Source organism: Acanthopagrus latus, chromosome 19, assembly GCF_904848185.1.
Source record: "Acanthopagrus latus isolate v.2019 chromosome 19, fAcaLat1.1, whole genome shotgun sequence".
In the NCBI taxonomy this organism is placed as follows: Eukaryota; Metazoa; Chordata; class Actinopteri; order Spariformes; family Sparidae; genus Acanthopagrus; species Acanthopagrus latus.
The window spans coordinates 23,395,340-23,415,126 of record NC_051057.1 but is presented as its reverse complement, the minus strand read 5'-3'; the positions used below and the strand labels follow the sequence as shown (position 1 = coordinate 23,415,126).

Sequence of the window (19,787 nt, the reverse complement as noted above, 5' to 3'; positions counted from 1 at the left end):
CACTGCTTGTTTTTCCTTTCAGCTCCACTGGAAACAAACTGGTTTCTTTGCTGCTTGACATGTTGTGACAGGATACAGATCAGCTGTCACCTGATGCCTCACCTGCAGAAGACAAGCAGCTTTATTTCTACAGCAGCATTCACACACGAGGCCACGCGAAGGGCTTCACAGGAGCAGAGCAAGACAGCAGAATAACACTGAGAATGTGTTGAAAAGAGCATAAAAACAAGAAGCAGGATGGTGTAATGTGAGCGAGGAGAAGCTGATGCAGGGATGATTGATCTTTACTGAGACATGTGAGCTCCTCAGAAAGTGAAAGTGAAGTTGATATTTCCAGTTCAGCCTCAAACTGACTCTCTAATACACAGAATTAAATGAAAGCTCATGTTTCTGTAAACGGTTATTAAATTCATGTTTTTTGTTGATTTGGCTCTGATGCAGCAGGTAATCTGCAAAGTAACTAAAGTTGTTGAGTAAATCTGCTTAGTTACCTCCCTCACTGTCTCCACATCAGCTCTCTTTATGACAACACAAGTGTAGATGAACACATTTCATGTGATATTTGTGTTGTGCTCTCTGTTGCAGCGCCACCCTGTGGGACGATGGAGTAGTGCAGTTAGTTTCCACATGTTTCTGATCAACAGTACAAGTTGATGTTGCAGAGTGAAGTTCTGCTTATTACCACTAATATCAGCTGTTTGTCCTGTTAGAATAAATGAAGTGGATCAGATCTGAACACAGTCTGATTCAATCGAGGCTTTACTGAATCTTCTGGACTGACTTGTGTCTGGATTTTGGTGCAAAGTCAGCAGCTTCATGTTTCATCTTTATATAATGTCTGATATTAAAAAGAAGTGTTTAACATGCTGATTCTACACTTTATATTCATTAATCGTGTCTGTGAAACAATCACAAGTGCTCAGAAAAATAAAACTCTCTTGATTTTTACAGAAAACCAACAAATCCTGTTTTTGACTTTAGAGTCTGTGAAGTTTATCAGAGTTTTATGTGTGACCCTGCTGGTTTTCACACCACGTCATCCACACAGACATATGACGTCATCCTGTGGCGCTTCTTCTCCCAGAAGTCATTGTTGAAGCTGACGTCATCAGCACCTGCTTTCTGCCAGCAGATGGCACCATTTCACTGTTTGGACCCAGACTGGTTTGTGTGACTGGATCCGGTTTGTGTGCGCGGTGAGAACTGAACTGGTGACGTCAGTACTTTCTTTCTGACTGATGTCATTTTACAAACATCTCAAGTGTGATTAGAATTGAACTGAAGTTGATTTAAAATGATGAAACTGGCTGTGAGTTAAAGTCAAACTCTCCCCAAAATGCGACCAAGTCTTTATTTGTGATTGAATATGAGTCTAAACTTCGGGTAAATGCAGAATTGTGATGAAACGTTAAAGATTTACAGTAGCTAGCTAAGATGCTACCAGCAAAGTTTCATGTTGTGTCGAGACTTCTTGCTGTTTTAAAAACACAGATTTTGATGCCATCGTGTCCCTGCCCAGAGCAGCGCCGTTCAAAATTAACGTGCCCGAAAACGAAACTACGGTAAATCTTTGAAAGTGTCTCTTACGTCATAATTCTGCATTTACCCGAAGGTTTGACTCATATTCAATCACAAATGAAGCCTTGGTCGCATTTTGGGGAGAGTTTGACTTTAAAGCAGGCTGAGCAGCGCACAGATGGAGAATGAAACCTGATTTAATGAAACTGTGTTCAGTCATTTAAAAGAGAAATAAAGTTCAGCGTTCCGACAGTAAAACAGAGAGTTGTAATGTGGCTCTAACTGGATGTCATCAGTCTGTTCAGTGAGGATCTTTTCACAGCGCTGATGATTGAATGATGATGAGCTGATGTCCACCAGCTTCTCTGCCGTCTTATCATACAGCTTGTTTTGGTGAGCTTGTGCTGGTTTTACTGTTTGTTGGACATATTTGTATTATATTCGGATGTATTTTATGTTCTGGGGTTCATGTCCAGAGCTTCTTCAGGCTTTTTCCCTTCAGAGCAGCAACAGAGTTAAAGTCCCAGCTGAAATGATCAGTATGGAGCTGTGATCACTACATGCAGTTAATAATCAGCTTATTGATGAGCAGAAGTCTTGTTGTTTTAGAGAATATAATATTATATCTGACATTTGAACTCACCAACATGTTATTCAGTCCCTGTTTCTCTCATCAACATGAACTTCCCCTGAAGCTGAACATAGAAAAGCATGTTTCTGCTCCTGTTTATCAGTCAAAGTCGTTTAGTTTCTCAGAGCGTCCACACACACACACACACACACACACACACACACACACACACACACACACACACACACACACACACACACCAGTAGGTGGAGAGAGGAGGAGGAGCTAAGATCACGTGATCCAGTGAAAGTGAAAGTGTTCAGTCAGTTGTCTGGAGTTTGAGGCGACAGATGAGGGAGGAATCTGAAGCTGATGCAGGGTGAGTCTTCATCTGACCTTTTTTATTTCACTGCCAAAGTCTGTGAGTGAATTTTCAGATGTAAAGAGAGCTGACCAAGTGGAGATCTGCCTCCATATATTATACTGTACACTGCTGCTGTGGGTGTGAAGGGAGAACTGGAGATTTTGTGCTACTTTCTGTTTCTCAGACATGTCATTGTGTGGAGGAAACAGAAGACAAAATGGAGTCTGCAGCGTCCAGCTGTCTGTCTCTGAAGAGTGACCGGTCCAAAGATGAACCTCTAGGCTTCAGAACTGAACCAGAACCCTCAGACACACAGTAAGAGAACTGATACTAAGTTATTTATCTGACTAATTTTCAGTCTGTTCTGATTCCACTGGTTGATTGTGTGTTTGTATGTTAAATTATTAAATTATTTACTGAGATGTATTTGCTGCCTAAATCTAACAAACTGTCTGTGAAACTAAAATAATTTGCCTCATCTTTGTCTTCTTACCTGTGACAGCTGTCAGTCACTTTGAAAAAAGCTGTAATCTGATCTAAGAGGACTAATACAAACTTTAAACTGGTGCAGGAGTTATGCTAAACCATCCCAAAAACAATGACAGATAATCAATGTCCACTTTAGGGGTGTGACTGGCATTGTTTTCAGCACTAAGAGTGCTCTACTTTTCTCAAAGCAAAGGCTATATGAGTATGGGGATAAGCCCAGTAAGTATTTATCTCATCTGACCAAAATTAAAAGGGACCCTCAAGTGATTCCTTCAATTTTAGATGAGAATGGCACCCGCCACTTTGATAACAAAAACATTAATAACACTTTCAGGCAATTTTATGCTAGGTTGTACGAATCAGATCAACCACAGGGAGTTTCAGATAGTATGGAATCCTTTTTAGGGAGACTGGTCCTTCCGACCATCTCTGACTCCCAAAAACAAGAATTAGATGCTCCCATCTCCAGGGAGGAGGCCTTATTGGCACTTAAAAGCCTGCAATCAGATAAAGCACCGGGGCCTGACGCCCTGAGTAGTGAATTTTATCGGGAATTTCAAGATGTGCTTGTGGACCCCTTCTTGGAGATGTTGGAATACTCTTTTATCACTGGTAGCCTCCCTCATTCATTAAGAGAAGCCGACATCACCTTAATTTTAAAAAAAGGGAAAATCCTCTGAGGATTGCTCAGGATATAGACCTATTGCTCTTCTGAATCAGGACATTAAATTACTTTCCAAAATATTGGCATTACCTCTCGAGAAGTTTCTTCCCTTTCTCATCAGAGAGGATCAGACAGGCTTCATCTAAGGTAGAAGTTCCAGCTTTAATGTCAGGCGGCTTCTGCATATTATCAATATTTGTCAGACACAGGAAATTGACAGCATGATCATTTCACTGGATGCAGAAAAGGCATTCGACCGTGTTGAACGGTCATATCTGTTTAATGTTTTACACAGATTCAATTTGGGAGACAATTTTATTAGATGGGTCAAGCTATTATATAAAAATCCCATGGCTGCAGTCATCACCAATGGTTATAGATCTGACAGTTTCCGACTACATGGCTCCACACGTCAGGACTGTCCCCTCAGCCCTTTTTGTTCCTGCAATACAGCCTCTGGCTGAGGCCGTAAGACAAGATGCTGAAACAGTTGCATAAATGTGGGGGGGATCCAACATAAAATCTCTCTTTACGCCGACGATGTTTTCCTTTATGTGCTGGAGCCTGAAACTTCTGTTCCACGTCTTGTTGATGTAATTACTTTGTTTGGATGTTTTCCGGGTTACAAAATTAATTTTTCAAAATCTTTGGCTATGCCAATGGGAAGCCTTAAAGATAGGACTAACTCGCTACCCTCATTCCCATTTAAATGGTCCATGACAGGTTTTGTTTCTCTGGGCATTTACATTACACCTCTTTTTCATGAAATGTATAAGGCTAATTTTAACCCCCTCTTAGATTCCATAAGGAAGGACCTGGACAGACGGGCCCCGCTCCCTTTGTCACTGCTCGGTAGAGTTTCTATCATTAAAATGAATATTTTGCCAAGATTATTATACCCTCTACAGATGATTCCTCTACTCTTGTCAGGCAAGGTACTGAGGCTGCTTAATGGCTGGCTGAGTGATTTCATTTGGAGCAAGAGAAAGCCCAGGCTGAAAGTAGCAAAATTACAACTTCCTAGTTAAAAGGGAGGCTTAGATCTTCCCAACATCAGATGGTACCAGCTAGCATCCCATTTAAGATTCATAGCAGAATGGGTCAAGGAGGACTCTACTTCTGACTTGCTGAGTCTAGAAAAGTCACAGACCTCGGGCTCCTTGTCAGGCCTTTTAGCCTTCAGGGACTTAAAGTCAGCCAGGAGTCACTGTAAAAACAACCCTATAATCTCTAATACATTAAAAACATGGTTTATTACACAAAAACTTGAAGGGAGGTCTGGACTAACATCTCCATTGGTTCCAATTCAGGGCAATCATAATTTCCTACCTGGCATGGTGGATGGTGGGTATAACACTCAGACATCTCGAGGGATAAAGAGGATGCGTGATTTATTTCAGGGTGCATCCGTGCTATCATTTGCACAACTTCAAGAAAAGTATAATATCCCGAGGTATGACTTTTTCAAATACCTGCAGATTCAGGACTTTATTAACAGGGGAACTACTCTTAATACTGATGCCAGTACATCGGCAGTTGAGCAACTACTCCTCCTTGTCCCAGTTAAGAATTCCATTACTCGTTTTTACAATGTCTTAAGCCAGACTGATGTGATAAATGTACAGGATGTTATGCAGACGTGGCGAGGTGAACTTGGTATGGATATTGATGAGGATAAATGGACTAAGATATGGGCTCAAACAAAGAAAATATCTGTGTGTAACCGTGCTAGATTGCTGCAATTTAAGATCGTGCACCGTTTACAAATCTCTCCTAACAAAAGGCATAAAATGAACTCTCAACTCTCACCTGCATGTTTAAAATGTAAAATCTCAGTGGGCACCTATACTCATTGTATCTGGTCTTGTCCTTAAATTCAAGCATACTGGATGGATGTTTTTTGCAAGACCTGGAAAATATATTTGGTGTTGTGCTACACATGGACCCTCTTTCCTTAATTCTGGGCTACCCCAGTCAAGATATTATTGTGGACTCTAACTCTACCAGACTGTTTAGCATCCTCTCATATGCTGCGAGGAAGAACATCTTTTTGTCCTGGATAAGTGACAAACCCCCCACTAAATCAAACTGGCACAAGATTGTTATGGAATGTTTTCCCCTTGAGTACCTGACATGTCTGCTTCACTCTTCAGCGGGACAGTTTATGAACATTTGGACTCCATATCTACACTTCTCCGGCTCTACAGTGGCTTCGGTGCTTTCGAGTGTTGTCCTTGGCTAGCCTGACTCTTTTCTCACGTTTTGCTCTTAACACTGAGAAGCCTGGTCATTTTGAAATTGTCGGAATTTTTTCTTTCTTTTTTTTTTTTTTTTTTTCTTTTACAGGGAGGGGTGGTGGGATGGACTGTCTCCTATTCATTGTGCTGGTCGGGTGCACGTGAAATGTAAATGTGTATAGACTGTCCAGACCAATGTTGTACTGAGCCTTGTTGTTGTTGTTTTGTTAAAATGTTAAAATCTCAATAAACATATTTGAGAAAAAAAAAAATTAGATTAATGCGATTAAAAAACATAACGTGCTAAATATGACTAATTAATTAATCGCAATTAACACAATAATATGTCACCCCTACATAGAGAAACCTTCATGTTAGCACAGAGGTGGTGGTGTGGAGGTGTGTCACTCCATGGTCCATGTGTGTGACGTGTTGAGAACCCCTGCTGACCAGTTTGATGAATGACAAAGCTTCTATGTTGTGATGCTGCTGACATGCTGCACCTACTAGAGACTGTTGGTCCTCATGGACAGATTAAAGATAACAGCAGAGTCATCACATGCTGTGTGTCGCAGACTGCTGGTCAGATATAAATATAAACTATATAAACATTTGCATTACAGACTGAATGCTGAATAAACAGCAAAATAATGACCTCTTATGGATCCTTGTGACCATCTGAGCTTCCACACAGTGTCGCCTCAATCTGGATATCTTTCAACAACAGTGAACAAATCATTATAGTTATAAAGACGTGTCTTCACAGAGAGAAGAAGAGGAGGCATGTTTCTGTGGAGGAGCAGCCGTCCTGCTGTTCTTGGTGTCAGGACGTCCTGAAGGATCCAGTCTCTACCAGCTGTGGACACTGGTTCTGCAGACAGTGCATCACCTCATACTGGGACCAGTCTGCTTCATCAGGAGACTCCACCTGTCCCCAGTGTGGAAAAAGATCCAGAACAAGAGCTGGACTGCAGACAGTCAGTCAGACTAACACTGCACCAAGTAAGACTGAACATCTGTCTGCTGATGTCATCGTGTCTGAAAACAGGAACTGTTCATTTATTAAAGGAACAATTGTTGTGTTCTGTAGAGCATTTAATATTATCATGAATATCATTCATTCAAAAACATTTTTATTTAATCAAGATTCTTGTTCTCAATTTAATCCCAGAATATTTTCTTCTCTTTCAGCTGATAGTGTTCTGCAGGAGGCTTTAGATGAACATAAGATCAGTCTGAGGAGGAGATGTGAACATGTGACTGAAGGAAGTGATGAAACAGGAAGTGATGAAACAGGAAGTGGAACCCTCCTCAACAGGATCTACACTGAGCTCTACATCACAGAGGGACAGAGTGAAGAGGTTAATACCCAACATGAGGTGAGACAGCTAGAGACAGCTTCCAAGATGGAGACCCTCCATGACACTCCAATCAGGTGCTGCGACATCTTTAAAGCCTCACCTGACCAACAGAGACGCATCAGAGTGGTTCTGACCAACGGCGTCGCTGGAGTTGGAAAAACCTTCTCGGTGCAGAAGTTCACTCTGGACTGGGCAGAGGGCTCCGAAAACCAAGATGTCAGTCTGCTGGTTCTGCTGTCGTTCAGGGAGCTGAACCTGATCAGAGATGAGCAGTACAGTCTTCTCAGGCTGCTCCATGTTTTCCATCCAACATTACAGAAGGTGACAGCAGAGAAGCTCGCTGTCTGTAAACTTCTCTTCATCTTTGACGGCCTGGATGAAAGCAGACTTTCACTGGATTTCAACAACCATGAGGTCGTGTCTGATGTCACACAGGAGTCATCAGTCAGCGTGCTGCTGACAAACCTCATCCAGGGGAAGCTGCTTCCCTCGGCTCTCGTCTGGATCACTTCCAGACCTGCAGCAGCCAATCAGATCCCTCCTTCATGTGTCGACAGGGTAACAGAAGTACGAGGCTTCACTGACGTCCAGAAGGAGGAGTACTTCAGGAGGAGGTTCAGAGATGAAGATCTGTCCAGCAGAATCATCTCACACATCAAGACCTCCAGGAGCCTCCACATCATGTGTCTGATCCCAGTCTTCTGCTGGATCACTGCTACAGTTCTGGGCCACATGTTGACTACAGACCAGAGAGGAGAGCTGCCCAAGACCCTGACTGACATGTACTCACACTTCCTGCTGGTTCAGACAAAGAGGAAGAAGCAGAAGTACGATGAGGGACGTGAGAAGAGTCCACAGGAGCTGACGGAGGCTGACAGGGAAGTTCTTCTGAAGCTGGGGAGGCTGGCGTTTGAACATCTGGAGACAGGAAACATCATGTTCTACCAAGAAGACCTGGAGCGCTGTGGTCTTAATGTCACAGAGGCCTCGGTGTACTCAGGAGTTTGTACAGAGATCTTCAGAAGAGAGAGTGTGATCTTCCAGAAAACAGTCTACTGCTTTGTTCATCTGAGTGTTCAGGAGTTTCTGGCTGCAGTCTACATGTTCCACTGTCACACCAACAGGAAGACAAAGGTCCTGGAGGCTTTTCTAAAAGACTTCAAACTCAATGATCCAACACCAAAATCTATTTTTGAAAAGATTTCTAAGCTTTTTTATGGCAATGAGACACGTTATCCATCCCTGGATGACTTCCTGAGGAGCGCCATGGAGAAATCCCTTGAAAGTAAAAATGGCCACCTGGACCTGTTTGTTCGCTTCCTTCATGGCCTCTCTCTGGAGTCCAACCAGAGACTCTTAGGACGTCTGCTGGGTCGGACAGACAAGAGTCCAGAAATCATCCAGAGAGCCATCAACAACCTGAAGAAGATGAACAGAGATGATGTCTCTCCTGACAGAAGCATCAACATCTTCCACTGTCTGATGGAGATGAACGACCACTCAGTTCATCAGGAAATCCAAGAGTTCCTGAAGTCAGAGAACAGATCAGAGAAGAAACTCTCTGTGATCCACTGCTCAGCTCTGGCCTACATGCTGCAGATGTCAGAGGAGGTTCTGGATGAGTTGGACCTGCAGACGTACAAAACATCAGAGGAGGGACGACTGAGACTGATTCCAGCTGTGAGGAACTGCAGGAAGGCTGAGTGAGTCCAGATGTGATTATCAACATTATAAATCAGTGTAGATTAGAAGTTTAATTCTTCAGATATATAAACTATAAAATAATTTATTTTAAAGAAGCGCTTCAATTTTTAGATACAGTTAGATTATTATTTTTAATAAATGTTTCACTTACCATGAGTGCAACAATGTAGATTCTTCAGTTTGATGTGTTTAAAGCTGTCAGGTTGTTGAACTCAGTTATTCCATTTATTTCTAATGATCAATAAAGTTGACAGATTTTCTTCTATTGATCTTTCTTTGGCTGACAGAAGAAACCCTGGTGAAACTACTGAAAGAGGTTTTTTAACCACTATACTGAAGAGTTTAAAATAAGATCTGTATCATTTTTCATGTGATGTTTCTAAAGTCCTTGAGAATTAATTTCATGCAGTTACTGTTATCGTTATGACATTAGAGCCATTTCACAGTGAGTGAATGGACCAAAAAGTTCCAGCTCAAATTGAAGGTTCTACTTTACCTTTTATACATGACATAAGATCGTTTTTTGAATTGACTCTTATTTGGTTTTAATCTTTATGTATTTTTGTAAATGGTAACTACTGCAGTGTACAACAGCATTTGAAAAGACAGTAGATGTATAATTCAAAATCACCATAAAATTGTTCATCATATACAGTAAGTCTTTATAAAAGTCAAATGTTCTGAATCACATTTGTATTATTGGCAAAATATTAATAATTTAAATGTAGATTTTTAAGATGGTTTCTCTTCTCTTTTTGACGGGTAAAATATTATCAAAAAGACATAGTTAGAAAAAACAAAAGGCAAATCTTCAAACTCATCCATCTTAAATTCTGGAGGTGCACGATCATTCAGCACCATGATTTGTGGAGCCAACATGCTCGACACAATACGTGCAATGATTTAAATTTTAGCACTTAAACCCTCAAGCTAACGCTGCTGGGCATAAACTAATCTTACTCTCTGACCCAAAATATAGAATCAGGTCACACTGACAGACTGTGGACACCATGGAAACCCAAGTGTAACTACATTTTCTCTTCCTTCATCTGCAAGATTAAAATAAAACACAGATTTAAAGTCTGCAGGTTTCAGAGTGATGAGAATCACTGTTTCATGTCAAACACAGATAAGATGAAGGTTTGTTGAACCACTGATGAAAATAGCAAATGTTCATCAGAACAGAATGTTTTGACATCAAATGCATGAAGCAAATATAAAGTTTCGTCTTTCATAGTAACATTTTTGTAATATCTGTGTCATGACAGACTTTCTGACTGTGGACTCTCAGAGACTCACTGTGAAGTTGTGGCCTCAGCTCTGAAGTCCAACCCGTCCCATCTGAGATTACTGGACCTGAGTAACAACAGCCTGAAGGATTCAGGAGTGAAGCTACTGTCTGTTGGACTGGAGAGTCAAAACTGTGCACTAGAGAGTCTGAGGTCAGTTCATCGTCTTGTTTTTCCATATATTCAATTCAAACCCTTCACTGAGACTTAAAGTTTAGTTGATTAACTTTCAGGATTTGCAGCAGCATAAATCTGAATCTTTCAGACATTATCTGTTTATCCAAATGGCTCCATCCTGTGGTGTTCAGAGGATGCTGCACTGAAGGACTATTCAGTGTTTTGTTTATTTATTTTTTTCATTCAGTGTATTTCTAAAGTTTAAGTGTCAGCAGCCAGCTGATGCCAGTCCCACTCATTTTACAAATAGGATCATAATTTAGAACTAATTTCACTGGAACTACTCGAGTACTTCCAGCGTTGGTATACCACAAGTTTAGGGACAGCCTGCAGCCAATCAGAATCCAGCCGTCACCCAGAACATGGTATAAAAATATATTTTCCTCTTCAAACTGTTTTGACTTCATCATTTGACAAACATAATCAGTATTATAGTTTGACCAAAAGGACTAGTGATTATTCATTCGTACTAATTACTTTATGCTAAGTTACTTTTTGAGTTCCTCAACTAGTGAAGTGACATCAGTCCCTGTCTGTTCAGTGTTTCAGTGTCTGAGTGTGTCGGGAGGGTCGAGCTTGTTCTCATGCAAATATTTAAATACTCATAAAAACACACAAAATCCACAAAACAAAGGACATTTCTGTTATATATTAAGGCACTCAAGAACATTTGTTGACATATTGACATTTTTAGTCCAATGCTGCCCTCTTGAGGTCGAATGTATTATATGTGTTCACTAGTGTTGAAATCGCCAGTTCAATGAAGGAATAAACAAAAGGGCTGCGGCTGCAAGACGAAGTTGGTTCCATCTCAATGTTATTCATGTAGTTAAGTGAAGTAACTCATAAGGATACAACAATTTCTCTCATTTTTCTTTTTCATGTTTAGTCAAAGACATAGTCAATGATCAAGTGCTACAGTAGACAGTTCAGTTTGTTCTGAAACAAAATGACTATCCTAAAAAATGTAAAAGAAATTAATTCTCATTATCAGTTCATTGATTACCAGGTCATTTGATTCATTCCTCACTTGTTTCTTAGTAACGTCTCACGTTTTTGTGTACTGTGCTGTAAAGTGTTGCCTGACATTCCTTTAAAAATGTGTTTGATAATTATTTCTACACATTACCTACAGACTAATGATCTCCAAGGCTGAAGCATTTTGTTGACTGTGAATTACTGCTGACCAGATGATGACAACACAAAATATGAATTATTTCAAATAAATCAAATGTCTGTAAATGTTTTAAGATATATTTTAACTGAAGGAACTCACTTTTGATATAAACTATATAAACATTTGCATTACAGACTGAATGCTGAATAAACAGCAAAATAATGACCTCTTATGGATCCTTGTGACCATCTGAGCTTCCACACAGTGTCGCCTCAATCTGGATATCTTTCAACAACAGTGAACAAATCATTATAGTTATAAAGACGTGTCTTCACAGAGAGAAGAAGAGGAGGCATGTTTCTGTGGAGGAGCAGCCGTCCTGCTGTTCTTTGTGTCAGGACGTCCTGAAGGATCCAGTCTCTACCAGCTGTGGACACTGGTTCTGCAGACAGTGCATCACCTCATACTGGGACCAGTCTGCTTCATCAGGAGACTCCACCTGTCCCCAGTGTGGAGAAAGATCCAGAACAAGAGCTGGACTGCAGACAGTCAGTCAGACTAACACTGCACCAAGTAAGACTGAACATCTGTCTGCTGATGTCATCGTGTCTGAAAACAGGAACTGTTCATTTATTAAAGGAACAATTGTTGTGTTCTGTAGAGCATTTAATATTATCATGAATATCATTCATTCAAAAACAATTTTATTAATCAAGATTCTTGTTCTCAGGTTAATCCCAGAATATTTTCTTCTCTTTCAGCTGATAGTGTTCTGCAGGAGGCTTTAGATGAACATAAGATCAGTCTGAGGAGGAGATGTGAACATGTGACTGAAGGAAGTGAAACAGGAAGTGATGAAACAGGAAGTGGAACCCTCCTCAACAGGATCTACACTGAGCTCTACATCACAGAGGGACAGAGTGAAGAGGTTAATACCCAACATGAGGTGAGACAGCTAGAGACAGCTTCCAAGATGGAGACCCTCCATGACACTCCAATCAGGTGCTGCGACATCTTTAAAGCCTCACCTGACCAACAGAGACGCATCAGAGTGGTTCTGACCAACGGCGTCGCTGGAGTTGGAAAAACCTTCTCGGTGCAGAAGTTCACTCTGGACTGGGCAGAGGGCTCCGAAAACCAAGATGTCAGTCTGCTGGTTCTGCTGTCGTTCAGGGAGCTGAACCTGATCAGAGATGAGCAGTACAGTCTTCTCAGGCTGCTCCATGTTTTCCATCCAACATTACAGAAGGTGACAGCAGAGAAGCTCGCTGTCTGTAAACTTCTCTTCATCTTTGACGGCCTGGATGAAAGCAGACTTTCACTGGATTTCAACAACCATGAGGTCGTGTCTGATGTCACACAGGAGTCATCAGTCAGCGTGCTGCTGACAAACCTCATCCAGGGGAAGCTGCTTCCCTCGGCTCTCGTCTGGATCACTTCCCGACCTGCAGCGGCCAATCGGATCCCTCCTTCATGTGTCGACAGGGTAACAGAAGTACGAGGCTTCACTGACGTCCAGAAGGAGGAGTACTTCAGGAGGAGGTTCAGTGATGAAGATCTGTCCAGCAGAATCATCTCACACATCAAGACCTCCAGGAGCCTCCACATCATGTGTCTGATCCCAGTCTTCTGCTGGATCACTGCTACAGTTCTGGACCACATGTTGACTACAGACCAGAGAGGAGAGCTGCCCAAGACCCTGACTGACATGTACTCACACTTCCTGCTGGTTCAGACAAAGAGGAAGAAGCAGAAGTACGATGAGGGACGTAAGAAGAGTCTACAGAAGCTGACGAAGGCTGACAGGGAAGTTCTTCTGAAGCTGGGGAGGCTGGCGTTTGAACATCTGGAGACAGGAAACATCATGTTCTACCAAGAAGACCTGGAGCGCTGTGGTCTTAATGTCACAGAGGCCTCGGTGTACTCAGGAGTTTGTACAGAGATCTTCAGAAGAGAGAGTGTGATCTTCCAGAAAACAGTCTACTGCTTTGTTCATCTGAGTGTTCAGGAGTTTCTGGCTGCAGTCTACATGTTCCACTGTTACACCAACAGGAACACAAAGGTCCTGGAAGCTTTTCTAAAAGAGTCAAAACCAAAGTCTGTTTTTGAGAAGATTTTGAAGTTTTTTGGCAGAGGCACTGATGGTCATGAAACCAGTTACTCATCCCTGGATGACTTCCTGAGGAGCGCCATGGAGAAATCCCTTGAAAGTAAAAATGGTCACCTGGACCTGTTTGTTCGCTTCCTTCATGGCCTCTCTCTGGAGTCAAACCAGAGACTCTTAGGAGGTCTGCTGGGTCGGACAGACAACAGTCCAGAACTCATCCAGAGAGCCATCAACAACCTGAAGGAGATGAACAGAGATGACGTCTCTCCTGACAGAAGCATCAACATCTTCCACTGTCTGATGGAGATGAACGACCACTCAGTTCATCAGGAGATCCAAGAGTTCCTGAAGTCAGAGAACAGATCAGAGAAGGAACTCTCTGAGATCCACTGCTCAGCTCTGGCCTACATGCTGCAGATGTCAGAGGAGGTTCTGGATGAGTTGGACCTGAGGAAGTACAACACATCACAGGAGGGACAACTGAGACTGATTCCAGCTGTGAGGAACTGCAGGAAGGCTGTGTGAGTCCAGATGTGATTATCAACATTATAAATTAATGTAGATTACAAGTTTAATTCTTCAGATATGTAAACTATAAAATAATTTATTTTAAAGAGGCGCTTCAATTTTTAGATACAGTTAGATTATTATTTTTAATAAATGTTTCACTTACCATGAGTGCAACAATGTTGATTCTTCAGTTTGATGTGTTTAAAGCTGTCAGGTTGTTGAACTCAGTTATTCCATTTATTTCTAATGATCAATAAAGTTGACAGATTTTCTTCTATTGATCTTTCTTTGGCTGACAGAAGAAACCCTGGTGAAACTACTGAAAGAGGTTTTTTTAACCACTATACTGAAGAGTTTAAAATAAGATCTGTATCATTGTTCATGTGATGTTTCTAAAGTCCTTGAGAATTAATTTCATGCAGTTACTGTTATCATTATGACATTAGAGACATTTCACAGTGAGCCAATGGACCAAAAAGTTCCAGCTCAAATTAAAGGTTCTACTTTACCTTTTATACATGACATAAGATCGTTTTTTGAATTGACTCTTATTTGGTTTTAATCTTTATGTATTTTTGTAAATGGTAACTACTGCAGTGTACAACAGCATTTGAAAAGACAGTAGATGTATAATTCAAAATCACCATAAAATTGTTCATCATATACAGTAAGTCTTTATAAAAGTCAAATGTTCCGAATCACATTTGTATTATTGGCAAAATATTAATAATTTAAATGTAGATTTTTAAGATGGTTTCTCTTCTCTTTTTGCTGGGTAAAATATACATTAAAAAAGACAAAGTGAGAAAAAAACAAAAGTCAAATCTTCAAACTCATCCATCTTAAATTCTGGAGGTGCACGATCATTCAGCACCATGATTTGTGGAGCCAACATGCTCGACACAAGACGTGCAATGATGTAAATTTTAGCACTTAAACCCTCAAGCTAACACTGCTGGGCATAAACTAATCTTACTTTCTGGCCCAAAACATAGAATCAGGTCACACTGACAGACTGTTGACATCATGGAAACCCAAATGTAATTACATTTTCTCTTCCTTCATCTGCAAGATTAAAATAAAACACAGATTTAAAGTCTGCAGGTTTCAGAGTGATGAGAATCACTGTTTCATGTCAAACACAGATAAGATGAAGGTTTGTTGAACCACCGATGAAAATAGCAAATGTTCATCAGAACAGAATGTTTTGACATCAAATGCATGAAGCAAATATAAAGTTTCGTCTTTCATAGTAACATTTTTGTAATATCTGTGTCGTGACAGACTGTATAGCTGTGGACTCTCAGAGACTCACTGTGAAGTTTTGGCCTCAGCTCTGAAGTCCAACCCGTCCCATCTGAGATTACTGGACCTGAGTAACAACAGCCTGAAGGATTCAGGAGTGAAGCTACTGTCTGTTGGACTGGAGAGTCAAAACTGTGCGCTAGAGATTCTGAGGTCAGTTCATCGTCTTGTTTTTCCATATATTCAATTCAAACCCTTCACTGAGACTTCAAGTTTAGTTGATTAACTTTCAGGATTTGCAGCAGCATAAATCTGAATCTTTCAGACATTATCTGTTTATCCAAATGGCTCCATCCTGTGGTGTTCAGAGGATGCTGCACTGAAGGACTATTCAGTGTTTTGTTTATTTATTTTTTTCATTCAGTGTATTTCTAAAGTTTAAGTGTCAGCAGCCAGCTGATGCCAGTCCCACTCATTTTACAAATAGGATCATAATTTAGAACTAATTTCACTGGAACTACTCAAGTACTTCCAGCGTTGGTATAGCACAAGTTTAGGGACAGCCTGCAGCCAATCAGAATCCAGTCCTCACTCAGAACATGGTATAAAAATATATTTTCCTCTTCAAACTGTTTTGACTTCATCATTTGACAAACATAATCAGTATTATAGTTTGACCAAAAGGACTAGTGATTATTCATTCGTACTAATTACTTTATGCTAAGTTACTTTTTGAGTTCCTCAACTAGTGAAGTGACATCAGTCCCTGTCTGTTCAGTGTTTCAGTGTCTGAGTGTGTCGGGAGGGTCGAGCTTGTTCTCATGCAAATATTTAAATACTCATAAAAACACACAAAATCCACAAAACAAAGGACATTTCTGTTATATATTAAGGCACTCAAGAACATTTGTTGACATATTGACATTTTTAGTCCAATGCTGCCCTCTTGAGGTCGAATGTATTATATGTGTTCACTAGTGTTGAAACCGCCAGTTCAATGAAGGAATAAATAAAAGGGCTGCGGCTGCAAGATGAAGTTGGTTCCATCTTAATGTTATTCATGTAGTTAAGTGAAGTAACTCATAAGGATGACTCATTTAGTCAAAAACATAGTCAATGATCAAGTGCTACAGTAGACAGTTCAGTTTGTTCTTAAACAAAAATACTATCCTAAAAAATGTAAAAGAAATTAATTCTCATTATCAGTTCATTGATTACCAGGTCATTTGATTCATTCCTCACTTGTTTCTTAGTAACGTCTCACGTTTTTGTGTACTGTACTGTAAAAATGTGTTTGATAATTGTTCCTACACATTACCTGCAGACTAAAGATCTCCAAGGCTGAAGCATTTTGTTGACTGTAAATTACTGCTGACCAGATGATGACAACACAAAATATGAATTATTTCAAATAAATCAAATGTCTGTAAATGTTTTAAGATATATTTTAACTGAAGGAACTCACTTTTGAACTTGTAACAAATGACATGAATCACCAACTTTAATTCAAGGATTTTTTTTTATACAGACTTTAGTGAACATGGAACTGACTTGAGATCAGCAGATTGTTATTAATCTGTGTTGACATGAACAGCTGTTTGAATGTTGTGCTGACATGTGGATGATGTCTGTAGAAGGCTGATGATGATCCACAATAACACAATGAAGTTACTGTGTGTGTGTGTGTGTGTGTGTGTGTGTGTGTGTGTGTGTGTGTGTGTGTGTTTGTGTGTGTGTGTCTGTGTGTCTGTGTGTGTGTGAGAGAGAGAGATTTGGATTTCAAGCAGGAACATTGTCTTCTAAATTTATTCATTCATTTATTCTTGAATTCAGATTGAGTCGCTGCAGTTTGTCAGAGATCAGCTGTGCTTCTCTGGTCTCAGCTCTGAAGTCCAACCCCTCCCATCTGAGAGAGCTGGACCTGAGTTACAACTACAGCCTGAAGGATTCAGATGTGAATCATCTGAGTGATTTTCTGCAGAGTCCAAACTGCAAACTGGAGACTCTGACGTCAGTTCACTGACTCTGTTACTGTTGTATTAATATTTGAGTTTACATCTATATATCACTTGTCCGTAGAGTTACAAATCTTCTTTGGTCCATATTTTCATTTTTTTTTTTTATCTAAATTTAATCTTAGGCTTTTGTTTCTTAAAATAACTGTAGAAAATGTTCAGTTAGTTGTTAAAGTAAATTAATGTTTATGATTTAATCTGTTAACAGAAGATCTTTTGAACTAACATCTGATTTACACACATTGGATTATAAATTGATTTTTTAACTCCATCATTTATTCTTTATTCAGATTGAGTAGCTGCAGTTTGTCAGAGATCAGCTGTGCTTCTCTGGTCTCAGCTCTGAAGTCCAACCCCTCCCATCTGAGAGAGCTGGACCTGAGTAACAACTACAAGCTGAAGGATTCAGATGTGAATCATCTGAGTGATTTTCTACAGAGTCCAAACTGCAGACTGGAGACTCTGAGGTCAGTTCACTGACTCTGTTACTGTTGTATTAATATTTGAGTTTACATCTATATATTACTTATCCATAGAGTTATAAATCTCCTTTGGTCCATATTTTAATGTTTTTATAATATAAATTTAATTTTCAGACTTTTGTTTCTTAAAATAACTGTAGAAAATGTTCAGTTAGTTGTCAAAGTAAATTAATGTTTATGATTTAATCTGTTAACAGAAGATCTTTTGAACTAACATCTGATTTACACACATTGGATTATAAATTGATTTTTTTTCTCCATCATTTATTCTTTATTCAGATTGTGGAGCTGCAGTTTGTCAGAGATCAGCTGTGCTTCTCTGGCCTCAGCTCTGAAGTCCAACCCCTCCCATCTGAGAGAGCTGGACCTGAGTTACAACAAGCTGCAGGATTCAGGAGTGAAGCTGCTGTGTGATTTTCTACAGAGTCCAAACTGCAGACTGGAGACTCTGACGTCAGTTCACTGACTCCGTTACTGCTGTATTGTTGAATTAACATTAGAGTTCATATATAAAATAAATTGGAAAAGTTATAGATTTTCTTTTGGTTCTTATTTTCAATTATCTTAAACTAAATTTAGTCTTCAGACTTCTGTTTCTTCAAGAAATTGTAGAAACTGTTCAATTAGTTTTTAAAGTGAATTAATGTTTGATTTAATCTGTTAACAGAAGATCCTCTGAACTAACATTTGATTTAAATTGATGAAGTTGAGAAGCTAAAGTAAAAATACTTTTATTTCTGTTGATGTCAGTGTCTTTTCACAAATAATATCTGATCATCAATATTGATCCTACAGAACACACAGATCAAAGCATATTCAAAATGTGTTGAAGAGAAAATGTTGTGTTTTCTCCACTAATAACAGACCTGACTGAGATCAGCAGCTTGTTATTAATCTGTGTTGACATGAACAGCTGTATGAATGTTGTGCTGACATGTGGATGATGTCTGTAGAAGGCTGATGATGATCCACAATAACACAATGACAAAGTCTCTCTACTCATTTTAGAGAAAAGCTCATTGATGAGGACACAGTAATGTTGAGGTTTAAAACCTGAACACATCTGACTGGATTATAAATTGATTTTTATCTCCATCATTTATTCTTTATTCAGATTGAAGAGCTGCAGTTTGTCAGAGATCAGCTGTGCTTCTCTGGCCTCAGCTCTGAAGTCCAACCCCTCCCATCTGAGAGAGCTGGACCTGGGAGGAAACAAGCTGAAGGATTCAGGAGTGAAGCTGCTGTGTGATTTTCTACAGAGTCCAAACTGCAGACTGGAGACTCTGAGGTCAGTAGAGGATTGGAGTCAGTTCATGCTGGTTTCAGCAGTATTGTACTAAACACAGTATCAAAGTAAAGATCCTGTATTTCCTGCTTTCCTCAGTGAAGCTGTGAGAGGAGAACAGTCAGCCAATCAGACGAGCCAGAAGCTTGTTGTAATCATGTTTTTGAGTTGATGAAAGGAAGCTGGCTACGCTACACAGCCGCTCCACTTGTGGCCTGAACAGGACTGAAGTCCTGCTGGTCTTTATATCACTGACTGACAGCTGATGGAGGGAGTCTCTGGAAACACTCATTTATCACTTCTGCTGTCTCTCTGCTTCTCTCATCAGCTGGAGGTGATTTCTGTCAGAGTGATGAGAAAGGTGGAGGTGTTGAGAGGATCAGCTGTGTCCTGACGATCCAGAGAGGTTGAAGCAGCACCATCAGCTGGTGGGTGGAGAGGCTCTGACTGGGCCGTGTTACTGGGAGGTGGGGTGGAGAGGAGAGCTTCATCCAGCAGTGACTGACGGACCAATCACAACAAGTGGAGATGACTGTCAGTGCTGCAGTGTGAACTGCTCTGAGATCAGCGCCACTGTCACACACAATGTCCAGTCCAGCATCATCCCTGTGTTCCTCTGGATGTGACAGAGTATCATCAGTGTATCTGGACT

General features: G+C 40.3%; 1 protein-coding gene across 4 annotated transcripts in view; it reads left to right on the top strand.

Moving 5' to 3' along the window:
• The window catches only part of LOC119009057 (NACHT, LRR and PYD domains-containing protein 14-like), a 308,098-nt gene extending 289,088 nt beyond the window's left edge, over positions 1–19,010 (top strand). Inside the window, exons 5-13 of one of the 4 annotated variants that reach the window (XM_037080032.1) lie at positions 6,610–6,845; positions 7,035–8,907; positions 10,177–10,350; positions 11,829–12,064; positions 12,253–14,119; positions 15,393–15,566; positions 17,187–17,363; positions 17,659–17,835; positions 18,130–19,004. In XM_037080032.1, the coding sequence (XP_036935927.1) occupies positions 6,610–6,845; positions 7,035–8,907; positions 10,177–10,350; positions 11,829–12,064; positions 12,253–14,119; positions 15,393–15,566; positions 17,187–17,363; positions 17,659–17,835; positions 18,130–18,316 (5,101 nt within the window). In that variant the 3' untranslated portion in view covers positions 18,317–19,004. Of the gene's footprint in view, positions 1–2,317; positions 2,769–6,609; positions 6,846–7,034; positions 8,908–10,176; positions 10,351–11,828; positions 12,065–12,252; positions 14,124–15,392; positions 15,567–17,186; positions 17,364–17,658; positions 17,836–18,129 lie in introns of those variants that run through there. The other 3 variants (XM_037080030.1, XM_037080029.1, XM_037080031.1) reach the window with 3 other exon arrangements.
• The last annotated feature ends 777 nt before the right edge of the window (positions 19,011–19,787 follow it).